The sequence below is a fragment of the Telmatherina bonti genome, assembly GCF_933228915.1.
Source record: "Telmatherina bonti genome assembly, chromosome: 17".
Classification (NCBI taxonomy): Eukaryota; Metazoa; Chordata; class Actinopteri; order Atheriniformes; family Telmatherinidae; genus Telmatherina; species Telmatherina bonti.
The window spans coordinates 10,273,283-10,292,658 of NC_136615.1; the positions used below are offsets into that span (position 1 = coordinate 10,273,283).

General features: G+C 41.2%; 1 protein-coding gene across 1 annotated transcript; it reads left to right on the forward strand.

Annotated features, from left to right (window-relative positions):
* Nucleotides 1-759: 759 nt before the first annotated feature.
* On the forward strand, nucleotides 760-12,052 carry LOC306767926 (V-type proton ATPase subunit B, brain isoform-like; the record flags this gene model as incomplete). The annotated part of the gene is made up of 14 exons (XM_079256098.1): nucleotides 760-943; nucleotides 3,473-3,528; nucleotides 4,716-4,814; nucleotides 5,050-5,143; nucleotides 5,273-5,350; nucleotides 5,449-5,588; nucleotides 8,214-8,315; nucleotides 9,718-9,815; nucleotides 10,103-10,226; nucleotides 10,318-10,468; nucleotides 10,546-10,628; nucleotides 10,707-10,811; nucleotides 11,340-11,469; nucleotides 11,916-12,052. The coding sequence occupies exons 1-14, from the start codon at nucleotides 778-780 to the stop codon at nucleotides 12,050-12,052; spliced, it is 1,563 nt and encodes a 520-aa protein (XP_079112224.1). The 5' UTR covers nucleotides 760-777.
* Between the last annotated feature and the right edge of the window lie 7,324 nt (nucleotides 12,053-19,376).

A 19,376-nucleotide genomic window follows, 5' to 3' on the forward strand; every position in this document is an offset into this window, starting at 1 on the left:
AGCTTTGTGACATGGTGCATCATCCATAAAGGGATGGAGATGGTCTGGTATGGTGCCTGGTTGGCATGCTCGGTGTGCCAAGGAAATATCCTCCACATTATTACACCACCAGCTCCTTGACTATTTATACAAGGCATGAGTAAGCATTTTATACTGGCAAACTCTGAAATAGCAAAAACAACCAAGAAAACTACTCTGACATTTTTAGGTTCAGTTATTAACATACAGTATAATTGGAAATGTGGAAAACTACCTTGCCATAAATTTTTATGTTATGTGGAGTGCATTGCTAAGTTAATTTAGTAAAATAATACAGATTAAATGTTTGGTTTTTTTTTCTGAAGATTAGTTTAGAACCAAATTGTGACATTAAAAGATAAACTACGGCTAAATGGTTTTAGAATAAATGCATGTGAAATGAACTGGTTACACATGAGAACTTCCACCCTAATAAAAACAAGTAATACAGTTAAAATGCAGAGTCAAAGTCATAATTCGGATTTATGCTGAAACTATGAGATTATGAATCTGAAAAATCTGAATAAAACCTTGATTTATTTTGTTTTAGAAAAAAAGTTTAGCCAAAGTTAAATATTACAAAGACGATATTTTCTATCTCCAGCCGATGATTTAGGATTTGCTTCCTTAAAACAAAAGTAGATTAATTATTAATAAAATAATTATCCTGCTGCCAGTTTCTGATGCAGCAGGTGCGAACGGCGCATGCGCGGCGGCCGTCACGACTCGCATGTTGCTGCAGCTGCTGCAGGTGAAAACATGGCGATGAAGGCGCTCAGAGGGATGATGAACGGAGCCATGAACGAGCTCTCCTCTGCGGTCAGCGGGAACAGACCGATGGCCGCCGCTCCGAGCGCCAAGTCCGCCGCCGCTAGGGAGCACGTGATGGCCGCGAGCCGGGATTACATCTCGCAGCCTCGCCTGAGTGAGTCCGTCCACAGCATCAGTTCACATAAACTGTTTGTTTAGGAAGATGAGTGGAAATGTGAGGAAGGCAAACAAAACTGTGAGGAGGCCTAAAAAGCTCTGAAACAACCGATCAGGTTTATTTATCCATCTGTCAGACAGATGATTGATTTCTGACAAAAAAATTGGAACGTTTCAGGTCTGAAAAAAGTATCTTTACTTTACAGCAGTACTGATGTGCCTGTTAGACCAGTCCTCCATCATTTTACCCAAGTAAATATGATGAAATGGTCAAGTTTCAGATTGATTAAAAGATACGTAAAGTTTGATTTATTGACATTTTAGTTGAATTTTTTGTTTTAGGCTTTGAACTGCACAGCAGTTTTCCATCATACAGACCACTTGTTTATCTCAGTCTGGAAATGATGTATTTCTGACTGAACCAAACAAAATGTACAAGATGAGGAAAAAAAGACCAATTTAATTCAACTTTATTTGTATTGCGCCACTTAACAGACAGATAATTTCAAGCCGATTCATAATAAATAGCCTAGATAAGGAAAAGCAACAGATTGCATCAAACCTTGACTTGGATACAATCCTGCATCCCGAGCTGCATGAGGCGACAGTGGGAAGGAAAAAACTCCAGCAGAACGCGGCTCAGGGAGAACAGCCATCTGCCTGGACTGGTTGGGGTGGAGAGGACAGGAAAGACAGAACAACATGCACTGCAGCTTTTAACCAGGAAGACCTGAAAAAGAGGAGAAATATGTTAATGATGCCAAAACTGTCATTTTTGCTTCTACATGGAAGATAAGGAGCAGAGAGAGGAAGAGGAAGTGCTCAGTGAATCATGGGACGTCCCTCTAGTCTAAGTCCAGATATGAAATGACAACTTGCTTTTACTTAAAGCTTAGATCTCTGACAGTAAAAATCACTAAACATTGTAAATGAAGGGATTGAGGTGATAAATTCAGGGAATATATTCTGTTACTGAAAGAAGACTCGTCATGTGACAGCATAAAACTACCATGTCTCGTTTAGTTTTTCTCCCATGTGTGTTTAGATGAGTAAAAAAGTTTACTTTTTTAAGTTAATCTCAGTGTTTGTTTATTTTTTCTGTAAATTCAGACAATTCAGGTGCAATACTTGACTTGAATTGGCCTACGGACTGAGCAGACCTGACAGACAGAGGAAGACTGTTCCAAAGTCTAGGTCCAGCGAAGGCTCTGTCCCCCTTGGTCTTTAGCTTAACTTTCGGAACAGCCAACAAGAGCTGATCGGTTGACCTCAGGACTCTGGGAGGAATATAAGGCTGCAGTAGATCCTTAAGATAGGGTGGTCCCATGGAGTTTAAACACTTAAAAACAATCAATAAACCTTTAAATTTGCTCAAAAGGCAATGGGAAGCCGATGGATGATTATTATTTTTGAAGAAAGCAAGAAATGAGTTAACAACTTCCTGCTCTTTATGCGTAAAGACAGCATTAGAACACACTGTCGCACCATATTCTCTTTATTTTAATACATTATTAATGTGAATGCCCATGGGGGCATTAACATTATTGAGATCCTGTTCGGCCATTTTAATATTATTCCGCCAAACTTTGCCGCGCTACTCCTCCTGCATCGTTCAGGTCACTTTAATTGTTCACATCTCAAACCCTGCAGCTCCTCTGGGAGATGTGTGCTACGACTTTTGTCGTTTCAAATCTTTGTAGTTTTTGAGATATTTAGCATTTTGTAAAAAAAACTAATTCAGCCTTGTGATTGGATGGAAGTCTTTCCAACCAAATGGGGCTTGAAATTCAGCACAGCGATTGGTCGGTTTTTGCATAATGAGCTGAAAACAGCTTCAACGAGGGTTCGGAGCTCTGCACCAGTTTGCAGTGTCTGGTTCGTCTCGGTCCCGATCTCCATTGTCTTTTCTTGCAAAATCTTTGAATATCTCCCATTCGGGAGATATGTTCTATGACTTTTGCTCTTTGCAACATTTAAACTTTTTAAGTTATTCAAGTTTTTGTCAAATATATTGAAATCCGTTCCTGTGATTGGAGGAAATGGAATTCAGCTCAGCGATTGGTCCATTTTGTGCACCGGTACACAGGTACACATAATTATGAAATTTCATTCCAATCATTCAGCATAGTTCAATAAATGGGCATTCACATTTGCTATTATTTCAATAATAGCTGGCTCTAGTTTAGAATAGCATTGCAGAAAGTAGTAGCTAGCAGTGAGAACAGTCTCCCTTACCATGAAAAGGCTGTTAGAAGCCAGGGAAACCTAAAGCCGCAACAGCATCAGAACACCCTTATTTCTTCCTATTGTAGAAACATGATCAGCTGATGTCTGACAGAGGTGATTATTTTAATGAGTCAACAGTTTAGAAGATGTTTCGGTTCATAAAATGGCTTGTTTCATAGATTTATTTTTTAGTTATTTGTTTGATGCTGAGTACGAGGATTTGAACTGCTTGAATTTCACTGACGATGTGTTACGGCTGCATTTCTACAGTATGTGTATCTGATCTGTCCTGCATCCTCAGCCTATAAAACAGTGTCTGGAGTCAACGGTCCTCTGGTGATCCTGGATCAGGTGAAGGTGAGAACGACTCTATGCTTCTCTTCCACAGTCACCGGGACAGAAAGTTTCTTTCTTAACTGATTCAAAAGACCTAAACAAAATTAGTAGAAGACTTGTACAAATGACTTGATGAAGTACAATCCTAACCAGAACCTCCTGACGTGAAACTGCCAGGAATGTTTCTTGTCTTCATACCTGCGAAAGCTCCTGCTAATCCTCTCAAACTAGACCGCTAAAATCCATTTATTTCTGATTACCGTCTAAGAAACAAAACCTGAAGAGTGTCTGTTTCTGTTATTCTTCATATCATTAGACTTTCTTTATTTCATTACATAACCATTTAAAGACACACTACAGAACTTTTTCCCAGTGATAGGCCCCCTATTGACGGCCAGTCCGGCATCCGTCTTGTATTTTACCTGACCGGTTAACTCTCTCCAGCCAGTAAAAGATGATCTTACTATGACTAGTCTCTTTCTGTCTTTAAATCTTACTGTGTTTTTTTGCTGAATCAGCGGCGGTGTGTTCAGTGTGTTTTCTTCTATGAAGGTAAACTCTGCTGCAACATCTCGGATGTAAAAGTTATATATTGCAGTTTCTCAGCCTCAGAATGATGCTTGGCAGCACCGGCTCAGAAATACATGATAGATGTCACCGCGTCATCGACCAGGTCCGGAAAGCGGAGTTTAAAGGTCTGGAAGTTACGTAATGCATCTTTAATATGACCTAAAGGTTAAGTTGAGATTTTATGTAAAGGTTCATTTGCAAAAACAAAACAAACAACAAAACAAAAAACATTCAGTGATTTATTTATTTATTTATTTTATCATATTTACATTTATATAGTCACTATTTTATTTAAAAATGATAAAAACCAGAGATATATCAAGTTTTCATTCATCATCACCGACCTCCTTCATCCATCAATAACTGAGTGACATTCAGAGATGCCGCTTCAGAGTTCACGATGCATAAAAAGGCTGTGTGTTAATCCTGTTCGGGACGGTGTGGACTGCACTCACATGACCAAACAGACTGAACTTTAGATTCTTCTTCTTCTTAATGAAGCTTTGATGTGGCTGCTGAAAGTCAGATCTGAGTCTCGCAGCTGACAGAGGTGGTTGGTGATCTTAGGAGTTCGAGTTGGCAGGTGTTAACCAGTGCTGAGTGTTATTCCTGCTGTTTTTCATGCTGCATTTCAATAGTTTCCGCGGTACGCTGAAATCGTCCATCTCACCCTGCCTGATGGTACCAAGCGTAGCGGGCAGGTGCTGGAGGTCACCGGCTCCAAGGCCGTTGTGCAGGTACTCTTTTATCAGCATCGCCTGAAGTTTTCATTTAACTTTTGATGATGGTTTTACTGCTGACTTGTTGCTATCAGAAAACATTTAAATAAAAAAAAATACAGATTTTGTTGTGGAAATCACTGCATGAGCTCCAGATATTTGAAATGTTGTCTTTGTGCAGCTGAAGAAAACTGCTTCTCAAACCAAAAGCCTTTGAGGCAACTGTGTTGCTGCTCTACTCCGCCCTCTGCAGGTCTTTGAGGGGACTTCAGGCATCGATGCCAAGAAGACCAGTTGTGAGTTTACAGGGGACATCTTGCGGACACCCGTCTCTGAGGACATGCTGGGTAATTTTCCACTTTGATACTGCTGGTTTAACTATATCTTTTCTCTGCTGTGATTTTTTTGTTTGTTTTTGTCTCATACAACTCAAATTTTCCCATACAGCCTTGTAAAAAGTGTGTGTGTTATTTTAGGTCGTGTGTTTAACGGATCTGGTAAACCTATTGACAGAGGACCAGCTGTGCTGGCTGAAGATTTCTTAGACATCATGGGTATATCTCTGCTTCTGAGGCAATCAGTAAAATGGAACCAGAGAGCTCTCATACATTTCTGACTACATTTATGTGTGTGTGTGTGTATATTTCCACAGGCCAGCCGATAAACCCTCAGTGTCGTATCTATCCTGAGGAGATGATCCAGACCGGCATCTCTGCCATTGATGGCATGAACAGCATCGCCAGGGGGCAGAAAATACCCATCTTCTCTGCTGCTGGTCTGCCTCACAATGAGGTAAACACACACCTTGCACACCAGTCTTCGGTGTGTGTTCCTTAGCAGCTTACATTAATCAAACGCCTGATCTCAAACTTGACTATTAAAGCCAAGATGCAATCCTAAAAAAAGCTTTTGAACTTGTCAAATCCTTACAAATGTATTGTGGGCCATCGTTTTCCCATCCCATGCATGTATGTAAACAGGACACATACACACACACACACACACCTTACTGAGGTTGACCATGCATTTCTGTAATGTAAAGTGTTTCTATGGAGCTAGAAGTAACTAATTCGCTAAAATGGATTTATGTTCTGAAAAGTGTGTCTGTGTATGAAAATGCTAATGTAGCCTAGCAACGTCGCCGTGCCGTGGCTGTAGACAACAAACAAAAATAAGAACAGCGACCAGAACTGCTAACTCGAACTCACAGAGAGTAACCTTTTCAAATACGATTCAGCACTCCCATTTTATTGACATTTTTTTTCCAAGTTACCAGCTGCCAGAGCTGCCTTGGCCTAGCCGACTCTCTGCCCGGCAATCGAGATGCCTCGCTGCTGATGAAGCAGAGATTGTTTCACTTCCTCAGTTTGTTCCCCAGCAGCGAAGAAAAGGAGCACATACCAAAGCAAACAGATTGCTTGATAAGTCTTCTGTATGTGGTGTTTTGTTTGTATGTGGTGTTTTGTTTGAGAGCATTTTCGCACTCATCTTCTAGTTTTGAACCATAAAGCAACTCTGTTTGTTTGGCAAAATGCAGGCAGTTGAGAGGAAGAGGATGAGGATGACTCCATCAGGAGAACAGTGGAGGAAATATCATTTTCATGCCTGATTTTCCGGATGTGTCCTCTTGAGAAAGAGGACATTAGTCTCATGTTTCTAATGATGATAGAGGTAAAAGATGTTCTGCTTACTTCGTCTAAATCTTAATCTACATTATAACTTCAGAGCTTTAAACAAACTGAAGGCAAAATCTAACTCGACTCAAGCTAAGTCTGAACGGACAAACAAGCCTCTGAACCATGATAGATGAAACATTAGTCCAAGTTTTTTTTTTATTTCACCTATTCTGGGTCAACCGTGAAGACAGCAGTGTTGAAAAGAAAATGTGACATTTTGATATTAAAAATGCAACAGTGTGGATGGAAGCAGTCAGAGATGAAGACATGCAGCAATTGAGAGAAATGTTGAATATAAACTTGATAAGTAAATTTATTAAGCTCTTCTGCAGGTTAGCTGAAAAAGTTCTTCATCAGCAGTGAAAACATGTTAATGTGTTCTGTATGAGTGGCTACGAGCCCTATGAGCTCAGCAGAGTGAGCGTTTCCTCCAGACTCCATCGTGTTAAGACTGAAGCTCCATGTGTTTTGTCATCTGGTGATATAAGGCAGTGTTTTTTAACCTCTTTTGAGCCAAGGCACACTTTTTTTCACTGAAAAATCACAAGGCACACCACCAACCAAAATGTTTTTTTAAAGGCCATATAATTAGTATACAGTCCATCTCATTGATGGCCTCTTGAATAGAAATCAGATAAATACAAGAAGGAATTTCATTGTCTTTGACTGGGACCTGTCTGGATTAAGACAGAGCAGCTTTTTAGAACAATTAGGTTAAATTGGGTCATTTTTCAGGGCACACCTGACAATCTCTCACGGCACACTAGTGTGCCACGCATGGGTGTGGTAGTGGGGGGAAAAGTGGACCTGACTACCCAGGGCCCGAGTAGGGAGAGGGGCCCATTAAAATCCTTTTTTTTTTTTTTTTTTTTTTAAATTTTTAAGTTTTCATTTCGAGTAAATTGGGCCTTCCAAATAATTGGTGTCATAATTTATTTAAAATATGTTGATAATAGGAACTGAGAGAATGAACTTTATGGCACACAGTCCTCCCAACATATTGAACTTTCTGGGGGGTGGGCCCCTCTTGGAGACGCAAAATGGTTTAATCCGCCCGACAGCAACCGGAGGCAAGTGTAACGTCAGTGAGCTCAGATGGAGTCACCTGTGGAGTTCAAAATTCTGCAAAACAAAATTTGCATGAGTGTCATGGATCCAAATGTTAGTACACAAACCAGATGTAGCTTAATGTTTTAGGTATTTGAGCATAAGTAGGCCAAGTACATCAATTCAGGTGAATGAAAGAACCACTCATCAATATAATTTGATATGATTGTAACTGAATATGCTTTTTTATTTTAAATAAATACCCTTCTTTTTTATATGCTCACATGCCTTGTGCACTGGCATGGAAGGGGCCCACTGACCTTGAGAGTTTACAGGGCCCAAAATTTGGTGCTACAGCCCTGGTGCCACGGCACAGTGGTTGAAAAACACTGATATAAGGTGGAACCAGGTGTTGATTCTCTTTCTGGACGAATGGTCTGTTTCATGCAGTTGCAGTATTGCTGGTTTGGGGTTTAACTGCAGCTGAAACTCTGAGTCCTGTTAGACTCAGAGTTTCAACATTTTAGCCATTTCTCAGAAAATCACTAAATTAAAGTGATGGAAGGATTTGTTGTGTTTTTAATTCTGAACCTGGCCATCTTCAACCTGAACTGACTGCTGTAAATCTCCTGGTTTTCTGCAACGCACCTGAGTCATTTTTAATACTTTTGAGATTTTTTTGTCTTCCTGTCAGATTGCAGCTCAGATCTGTCGCCAAGCCGGTTTGGTGAAGAAGTCGAAGGACGTGCTGGACTACAGCGAGGACAACTTTGCTATCGTATTTGCAGCCATGGGGGTGAGAACCTGATGTTTGTTACGATGCAGTAAATGCCAGACGTCAGCTTCAACACATCTCATCTTTTAAAACAAGAAAGTTCTGATTTGCTTGCGTTTTAAATGTCTTCATAAATGGTATCATCATCAGGCACTTCTCCAGATGAATGAAACCAAAGCGATAATATAACTCCTGTTTTCTGGAACTAGAAAACTCTTCTGTAACTTTAAACATGATAGAAAGGGAAAGATTTCCTGATAAAAGCTTTAAATTCCCAATAAATAATAATCAGGATGAAGATTTCCTTCAGTTTTTATAAATAAAAGCTTAAAAATGTGTTTCACCTTTAGTCAGTTTAACCTTCATTTCAGCATCTTGCCACAGACTTTAGTTTTCCACAACTTTTAGCTTCATACTGAAATTGTGAGCGGGTTGAAAATGCAGGATCTTGTTTAAAAGCTCTGATTGATGTGAAGCATTTTACAATGTAGCGAGCACAACAGGTTCAGTCAGAGCCAATACAAACCAAAACACTAAACCAGCTTGGCTCTGGTGGACTGGTGTCACGTCCAGGGCGATGATTGCTGGGATGGACTCCTGCTTCCCAGTAACCCTTAAATGGACTAAGCCGTATAGAAAACAAACAAATTAATAAACAAGCTTAAAATTGTCAAGATATTGTCTTCATAAAATTATATCTCGTTTTGACAAGAGTTCAAGACTAATTCATGATTTATTTTAGCCCCCAAAAAAAATCATCATTCAACATATTTGTTGACTGACGCAGCATAATTTCTAAAAAGCTGACAGCTTTGCCAGGTCTGTTGTGTATTCTTTATTAAAAATGTAGTTAGTATGTGATGGTTATTGACACAGTTATTTATAAATATATTTAGCTAACTTGCTCTTAATTGACACATTGAGACTTACAGGAGTTTCTATGGCGTATATGTACATTATTATTATTAATATATATATATATATATATATATATATATATATATATGTATATTATTTTATTTTTTTTATTTTATTTTTTTTTACATGTATTTTTGTTTTATTTATGTTTTTCTGATTATGGTGATTTGATAGTCTCTTATTTTGTTATTTTTTCACCTAAACCTAACTTACTTATTTATTACACTCATGTGGTTCTATCAAATGAAAAACTGAGCTTACGAGAAAACAACCTCTGTTGCATTGTTCCTCAACTGTCCATGTGGGAGGAGCTTCATTTTCTCACCTAAAAATAGCAGTAAGTGATGATCGTAGAGGATAGAGACTGTAAAACATGCATGTCTTCATGAAACATGTCTCAGAGCTACAGTGAAAACAGGTACGAAGACCATGAAGACAAGTTGACTGAAAACATCTATCACATGTATAACAATGTTATTGAAGTTTGTCTTCTCGCTGTCGCCAGGTCAACATGGAGACAGCACGGTTTTTTAAGTCGGACTTTGAGGAGAACGGATCCATGGACAACGTCTGCTTGTTCCTCAATCTGGCCAATGACCCAACGTAAAAGCTTTCACTAAACATCTGCTTTTTAAAAAATGTATATATAGCTTTATCTTATAAGATTCGTTTCCAGGCAGCGATTTTGGCCGTTTTTAAATCTAGTAGAATAGATTTAAGCACAGAAACTATAAATAACTCTCTACTTTCACATATTGCTCACATTTGATGTAATAGTCAACAAGTGCAGGAATCAGAAGAGTCGGGTTTAAAAGTCAGTGTATGTTTAAATGTTTACAAATCATAGGTACCGTAGTATTAAAACACTCAAATTTCCTTCATAATTTCAGCATCGAGCGAATCATCACACCCCGTTTAGCTCTGACATCAGCGGAGTACCTGGCCTATCAGTGCGAGAAGCACGTCCTGGTCATCCTGACCGATATGAGCTCTTACGCCGAGGCCCTCCGCGAGGTCAGACGCATTTTCAGAGCATTTATTCTGATCTTAATGCAACAAATAGGAAACGGAGGCAGGATGTAACCGTATTTAATCCCCCACCCAGGTGTCTGCAGCCAGAGAGGAAGTGCCAGGCCGCCGAGGTTTCCCCGGCTACATGTACACCGATTTGGCCACCATCTATGAAAGAGCTGGCAGAGTAGAGGGACGCAACGGTTCCATCACCCAGATCCCCATCCTCACCATGCCCAATGATGGTACACATGCTGTCACACAAACATATGAAGCTAATGACTCCAGTGCTGTTTTTACAGTGTGCTCAAATGTCTTCCAGACATCACTCATCCTATCCCGGACTTGACTGGTTACATCACTGAGGGGCAGATCTACGTGGACAGACAGCTTCACAACAGACAGGTAATGAAGAGCAGCTTCACGTGTATCATGCTTTCCTCTGTGGCCATTTTAATTCATACACCCATGATCCCTGGTCAGATCTATCCCCCCATAAATGTGCTGCCGTCTCTGTCTCGACTGATGAAATCTGCTATTGGGGAGGGAATGACCCGCAGAGACCACTCTGATGTTTCCAACCAGCTTGTAAGTACAATGCCGCTTCATCACCACCAGGTTTTTATAATTTACTAAATAAATACCTGCCAAACAGAACTGGAAATGGTTATTTATGATTTTACTTCTTTAAGTTTTAATCACTGCTACTTGACTGGCTTTATTGGCTCCGCATCCTCTCCGGGGTACACTTGGTCCTTATTTATAGGCCTCTGAATGGTCGGACACCAGCACACATCAAGGAACCTACATACCAAGACTATATACAAAGCTGAAAACTAAAGGCAGCAGGGCCTTCTCAGACTCTTGTACACCTTCCCCTTTAGTTTGATGTTTGCAGACTATATGGAGCATTTTAAAACAGCAAATAAAACACATATTTTTACATCTGTTTTTACTAATCCATCGGTCTACTGTACAGCACTTTGTGATCAATATCTTAGAAAGTGCTATATAGATAAAGGTTTACTTGCTAACTTACTGACTTCCGGGCCTTAACCACCCATCTCTGCCTCTGTGTGTGTGTGTGTGTGTGTGTGTGTGTGTGTGTTTTTGTAGTATGCGTGTTATGCCATCGGTAAGGACGTCCAGGCCATGAAAGCGGTAGTGGGCGAAGAGGCTCTGACAGCAGATGACCTGCTGTATCTGGAGTTCCTGACCAAGTTTGAGAAGAACTTCATTTCCCAAGGTGCAGTGCACTGTAGCAGTACGTGTAAATAAACCACCAGAAGCTTTGCTCATTGTTTCTGTTGCTTCAGAAGTCATGTTATGAGTGACCATGTCAGATCTCCTGCAGTGAACTTGGGCCACATTTAAGCCTTAAATGACCCCGCTCCCAGTAGCATCCCAGACTTGTTGGCCTGTGTGTTTCTCAACCATTTATATCCATAAATGCCTGCTAGCTTTCAGGTTTTTTGTTATTTGAAGCACCACCTATGGAGCTCTTTTCGTACTGAACTCAGGCTTTTTGCTCTTTATTAAAGCATTTGACCGACTGAAATCACACGTTTTATTTTTGCATTTCTGTAAACATCCATTGGATGTAACTCACCTGATTCCATCTCCTAAAGCACCTTGTAATATTTTTTAAAATATATTCTTGTTTTAATCATAATGAACTGTCTGTGTGTCCAGGTGCCTATGAAAACAGGAGTGTGTTTGAGACTTTGGACATTGGATGGCAGCTAATGAGGATCTTCCCCAAAGAAATGCTGAAGAGGATCCCTCAGAGCACCTTGGCCGAGTTTTACCCCCGAGAAGCGAAACATTAGCCAACCACACACCACATTTTCTCATTTTGGTGAAGCCTCTCTGCGTTCATATAGTGCAGTGTTGTGATGCCATAACTGTCTTCACTCTTGGTGCTTCCATGCAGCCTGACAGTAAACCGTCCCTGCTTACACAGAAGGAGGCAAAAGACTGAAATATATACAGAAATTTGTTACGAGCGTGGATGGAAAGAAACAGTCTGCAACATGTAGAGGAGGGATGATCTGTTGATTTAATGTCTGTGAGGGGGATGATGTGGATATTAAACCTTTATTTAGCAGATAACATATAAAAGTCAAACTGGTCTGTGGGTTAGACAAACCAAATCCAGACAGACTGAGTAACAGCCTTTTAGTGAGATATTCTCATCCTGTCTTCTGTTTTTATTACATAGATTAATCGCCTTGGTTGGGGTTTCAAAAATTCTTTGTTTTGAGTTATTAATACTGACGGTTGCTTACAAAACCAGTGGGAGTTCAGGTATAAATAATAATGCAATGACCAAAAACAAAAAAGAGAAAAAAGTTTCAGTAAAATCTGATTAAGTTGTCCATTGTGCCTCATTTGTGACTTTTACTGAACTATTTTAAAGGAGTAATGAGAGTGAATAATGAGTTTCTCTTTCTTTCCAGTATAAAAAAAATCCCTGCAACACTATTTGAAATCTGAACTGGGTAAAATTGAAATGTGAATTGACGTGCAGCTTAAAAATTTTAATGCAAACATGCCGCAGACGCTTCCCTCTCCCTCTCTGCTGTGCTTTAGCTCTGCCCACAAAGCCTTTCAGAGGATTCTGCTGTGCACACATCATAGTAGCTGCTTCTGATTGGTTTGTGTTGTACAGACTCAAAAACACACTGAAGGATGGTATGGAAAAGAAAAAGGCTTGACTTTGCTTCTTTAAATGCTTTGGTTTATTGTGTTTGTGAAAGAAAGCAAAGTTATAAAAGAGATGAACCAAACAATATTTCCAACATTGAATCCCAGTACAGTATGTTCAGCCATTCTTCAGCATGCGTTTAATAAAACATTTGTCTTACATAATCAGATGGTGGAGTCACTTTGACAGACTTTCATGTCCTGTCATGAGGTGAATCTCTTTAGCTGTGTTTCCACCAGTGGATCCAGTTCGGTGTGGTACTGGTTGGAATGCATTTTATTTTTGTTTCCACAGACAAAAAATTGGGAACGATGCCAGACTATCCAGTACAAACTGACTTCTTTGGATGCCCCCTGTTGGGGTCCCAAACTTATCAATCCAACCAAAATGGATGGAGATTAAAAAACTGCAGTCTGTTTGTCAAAAGAGTAATCGCTTCCTGTACGACTTTGTAAAAGGAACACTATGTTTACATGTATGGTGGAATTTTTAATGCTACAAAACAAGATTAAAAACTGCTGGATTTTCACTGTTCTTCATATAAATCAAAGAAGGCGTTGCCCTGCCATGACATCACACGTCATGTAGCTGAATAAAGGAAGCTGGCAGTGGGAATGCAACAGAGGTCTTAATATACCAAACCGTACCAGTCCGGAGCTACTGGTGGAAACAGAGCTTTTGTCTGGAATAAATTCAAGCCAGTTATGATTGTAATGGGACAACCATGAAGTTAAACTGTATCAGTGTGACATGTTTGCTGTCCAGCTTGATGATGATGATATAGTTTTATACAGATCATTTTCATTTGTGCCTAAAGTTAAAGTGATGACAGCTCTGTTTGTTTTCCTGTTCTGTGTGTGCACTGGCTTTTATGTCACATGTTTGCCTTGAAATGTGTATTAACTGTGTATTTTTTCTTTGAGCAGTGTGTGTTTCATGTGTTTGAGGATATGCACAAACATTGCATGCAGTGCTGCTGAATGTTTACTGTTGGTTCCTGAAGAATGTCATGAAATAAAAGCTGCTGCTTCATTTCTGATCTTTGTGGATTATTTCAGCCTACTAACAAACATTTATAGGTATGTTTGTCTGAAGATTCTCGAAATGACCTTAATCAATTCCTGTCATCTTGTAGACACACCAGGTTGATTATATGACTACCTTTAAGGCCTACACAGTCCTTTCCCTCCAAACATCTCTACCTGGACAAAGAGAATCGCTGTAAGGTGAGAGACATACATTGTGATCATTAAATAGTGATTAAAGATGTTTTCTTTGTGTTACACATGGAGATATTGCTGAATGTTTCCCCCCTAAAGCCAGAGGAGAAGCATGGAGAGTTGATGCATTGATGTTGGAGGCGTTAGCTGTAATATTAGCATTACAGCTAACGCTTCATTTGCATCTGTAACACCTGAAATGTGACTTTACTGTGAGATAAGATGTGAGTCATCGCAGCTTTGTATATCCTGATACCAACAGACGAAAACGGCAAGCGTTCACTGGTGGTAGCAAACAAAACAAACCGACCTGAGGCCTGTTCAGTAGCAGATTAAGCTTTGTTTGGTTCATTGTCAGGAACCAACCTGCTAAGACGTGTTATTTTTTCTTTTTATTATCTTTAAACTCTTCATCTGTTCCAGTCCAGTCTCACGTGAATCAAGTGAATACACTGATATGTGAATTTAATTCGTCATGCTGAGTAAAGTGTATACTGAGGGATTTTAACATGGCTGCACCGAAGTTAACCACCAACAGATGGCGCCATTTCTTCAACGTGATCAGAAACGTTGCCATTTCTTCTTCTTTCACTAGAAAGGTTATCATCTTTTATAAATTCAGATTAGGGTTTTTTTTGTTGTTGTTGTGGTTGTTTTGTTGTTGTTTTTTTTAAGTTGTTGGTAATTTTTTTGGCTTTTTTTTTTTTTTTTTAAGAAAGAGCCTGTTTAATGTCCGTAAGAAGAGCAAATGTCATCAGTAGATGTAATGTCAAACCCAAGTATTTTGGTGTTTAAACACAACTAAACACTTTGCTTTAAAATTTACTAAAACATTCACTGAGGGATAAAGAAGATAATTTAATCTTGTGTATTAAATTACACAAGATATTAAACTAAATTTAATGCCAAGTAAGTTTTTATTCTGTTATTCATTCATTTATTTTTTCCTAACCGCTTAATCAATTCAGGGTCGCAGGATTTATCCTGTCAGTGTTTCAAAATTTTGACCCTTTTACTATTATTGCTATATTATATTTTTAAGCCTTTCGTGTATACAATAAACAGCTGTTTTCTGGTATATTTATAGGTGGGGATGGTATGTTAGTAAATTTATTGCTTCAGTGGACCACAGAATAAATATGTGCATACAAACATTGTAATACCCCGATTTGCTTTTATTGACAAACAGGAAAAGAAGAAGATGAAGCTAAATTTTTTTAGAATATTCAAATTACATAAATATGAAATAAATGTATTTGAATAATATATCAAAATAAATTTTAAAAAATCAAGTAAAATATGATGAAGAAATAAAAAGCATAAGACAAAACCCAGAAATCAAAGGAATTCAAGCTAAAAATATTGAACATAAAATTAGTCTTTACGCAGATGACATTTTACTTTTCCTTAACAACTCACAAACAACACTTTCTCAAACAATCACACTAATTAATACATTCTCATCAATATCAGACTATTCTATTAACTGGTTAAAGACTACAGCAATGCCCATTAACTGTGACTTTAAAAACATATCTAACACCACTATACAGTCAGGAAATATTAGTTATTTAGGTATAATAATCTCTCCCAGACTAACCGAACTAATAAAGTTAAATCATGATCAGCTAATAAAAACAGTGGAGGATGACCTCTCAAGGTGGAACCGCTTGCCCATATCACTTATGGGGAGGGTTTCCACTGTTAAAATGATGGTTTTACCAAAAGTTAATTACCTTTTCTCAATGGTTCCCATCAGACCATCCTCCACTTGGTTTAAATCACTAGACTCCCACATATCCAGATTTCTCTGGAAAAACAAGCCATCCCGCATTAGTCTAAAAACTTTACAACAGACCAAAGACAGAGGTGGGTTGGACCTGCCAAATTTTAATCAATATTTCTTATGTAATAGGCTGCAATGCATCTCCAAGTGGCTTAATCCAAGTTCTTTGGATGAGCCATGGCTGGATGTTGAGCAAGCATTGTGTGAGGATTTAGTCATCTCTGATTTACCATTCATCAGCTCAACTGTCAAGTCATATAAGTGTTTTAAAAGCATTAACATCAGCTCCAGTTTAACGGCTTGGTGGGAATTCCTGAAAGTAACCAAGTCTGCGCTTATTCCATGTAAGCTCACACCCATCTGGAACAATCCTGACTTCCTGCAAAACAAAAAGATGATAAACTTCCCTCGGTGGAAGAATAAAGGAGTAAAGCAGTTAGAACATATAGTAGAAAATGGAAACTTTCTGCCATTTGATGCAATTTCTTCACGGTATGAATTCAGCAGCACCAAATTCTTAGAATACCACCAACTTAAATCTATTATAAGTAAGAAATACACCACTGATCAACTAAACTTACAGTTACCTATAAGGGTTGCAGAATTCCTAAATCTTAAGGCCCTGAAGCTACTATCCAAAATATACAGATTACTATTGAAGCTAGAAGATTCCATCTCTCTCCCAACTTCTAAATGGGAAGCAGACTTATCCAGCAACTTCAGTCAAAATGAATGGTCACAAATCTGCTCAAACACATTCAAATTGACTAAGAATTCAAGCATGCAATTAATACAATTCAAAATTCTACACAGAACTCATTATACGGGACACAGGATGTTCAAGATGGGTCTGTTACACTCACATATCTGTTCACACTGTACTGACAACATGATTGACAGCTACTACCATGCCTTATGGTCTTGTCCACCTGTCCAGAGATTCTGGCTCCAGGTATGTAAAGATCTGTCAGACTGGTTTAAATGTAATATCCCTGCAAACCCCAAATTGTGCCTATTGAGTCACTTAGGTGAAAATAACATAGGGTTTAATTTAGCAAAACCAATCCTCAGCAGCCTGTGCATTGCAAAGAAAACTATCCTTGTGAACTGGAAAAGCAAACAGAATCTGTGTATCCAGCAGTTTAGAAATCTGTTATTAGATTACATCAGCATGGAAATGATGTCTGCCTCCTCAAAGGATCAGTCAGTTGAATTTCACTCTCTCTGGTCTCCTGTGATCAGCTCCATCACTTAGTGTAGGGGGGAGAGTGTGACCTCATCCCGCTCGGGGCTGGGGAGTGGCTGGGTGGCTCAGGTGGCTATGGGTCTGGGGTGGACCCCTGGACGGGGATCTTGGCTGCTTCATTACTGGGGGGGCTAGGTTTCCAGACCTGGCGGGAGGCCTTGGGTTGATCAATGGTTGGAGTTGCCTTTTGGCGGTGGGGCGAGGTCGCTGGCGGGGGCTGGATCGGCGGGTATTGGCTCCGTGACGGGTGGCCGTGCCGCTGTGGGGTGGGCGGGGTGCGGGTCCTGGGCTCCGGTGCCCGGGGCTGTCCCCTGCTTCTCGGGGATGGGGGGTCGGCCCTGCCGTGGGGGGGTTGGGCTGACCTGGACCTGCCGCTGCAGCGGGAGCGGGTCCGTGCCCTGGTGCCCGGCAGAGGGACCCGGGCCCAAGATAGTTGAGGATGGGGGGGTGCCTGTGTATATATGGGGTGTGTATGGAGGATTGTAGTGGTACATGAATGTATGGGGGGTAGGGGTGCGTGTATGTGGGAGTGTGTTGAGGCATGTATGTGTGGGGGTGTACGTATGAGGGAGTGCGGTGGTGTATATGCGGTGTGTGTATAGAGGATTGTAGCGGTACATGAAGGTATAGGGGGTGAGGGGTGTGTGTATGCGGGAGTGTGTGAGGGGTGTTGGGGTGGAGGTTTAGGGGACTGTGATAGTACATGAGTGTGTGGGGTGTAGGAGGTGTGTGGTGGTTTATAAGTGGGGGGTTTATGGGGAGTGTAGTGGAGCATGAGTTTGTGGGGGGTAGGGTTGTGTGTAAGGGGGAGTGTGTTAGGGCATGTAGGTGTGGGGGTGGAGGTTTTGGGGCGTGTGATAGTACATGATTGTGTGGGGGGTTGGGGTTGTGAATGAGGGAGTAGGTGGTGTGTGTGTGTGTGTGTGTGTGTGTGTGTGTGGGAAGGGGTAAGGGCTTGTGTGTGGATAATCTGGTGTTAAATGCATGGGAGATAGGGGTGTGTATATAGAGGAGTATTGAGATGCATGTGTATGGGGGGTAGTGGCCCATGTGTAGGGGGGAGTGGGGGGGTGCATGTGTATGTAGGTGTATAGGGGGGTGAAGGGTCATGATTATGAAGGGGGTAGGACTTCAGTGAGAGAAGTGGGGAGTTGTGGCGGTTTGTTCTAGGGTAGGTAGAATGAGAAGGGGTGTTTTGTGATGGGCAGGGGGGGTGAGTGGGATGTAGGGTTTTGGAGGTGGACTAATCTTTTGGCCGTGTATCTGTTAGAATGGGTGTGTATGTGTATAGATGTATGTGTGAGTCTGTAGGTGTGCATGTGTGTGTAGATGTGTGTGTATACCAGACTGATGGTGAGGGGGTGTGAATGTGTTGGTGTGTAAAGGAGAAGGGAATGCAACGTGTCTCTGGGTGGGGGCGTCTCCTAGGGGTGTGGGGGCGGTGGGCCCTTGGTCTGTCTCTCCTTCTCCCGCCCCTCCTCTTCTTTGCCCCCCCCCCCCACTTTTGCATGTGGTTCGTTGGGGCCTTCTGGGGCCGGTGGCGGCTCCTTTATTGGGGTTGCTGAGGACCCTGGTTGTTGGGGCAGCTGCCCTTGGCCTGTCCTGGCCTTCGGGGGCCCCGGGAATGGGGGACGTGCCTCGTGCCGCAGGTGGCTCATCTTCTTGAGGGAGGCGCGCTTCCCTCCGGACCTAAATCCCCGGACTCCCCTCCTTCCCTTCTTCCACCACACACAGGCAGGGCGTTGGGAGGTGGACACGTTGATCTGGATGGTGAGAGAGGCCATCAAGGTGGTCTCGATCGCTGCACCCAGCATCGGTTCACCTCCCAGTTTTAATTACACTTAGTCAACATAACACAAAAAACACACACTGACAACACATGGACATACTTTGGGGGGCGGGCCATGCAGTGTGCGGTGGGCGGGGCTGCTTTGGTGGTCCCGCTCCCAACATGATGTGGTTACTTCTTCCCAATTTTAATTGCAAACAACACACACTTCACAATCATTCATAAGCTGGGAGGGAGGGGGTGACAATGGGGTCCTGCCACGCCCCTATTTCTGGGGCTGTGCCGGAGGAATTTGGGCGGGGGAGTGGTGCTGTTCAGGGGGCCTGGGTCTGGGCTGGCCTGGCGGGGGTGGGACTGCTGCTGGCCCTGGGTGGTGCTGGATCGGCTGCATGTGTGGGGTGGTGG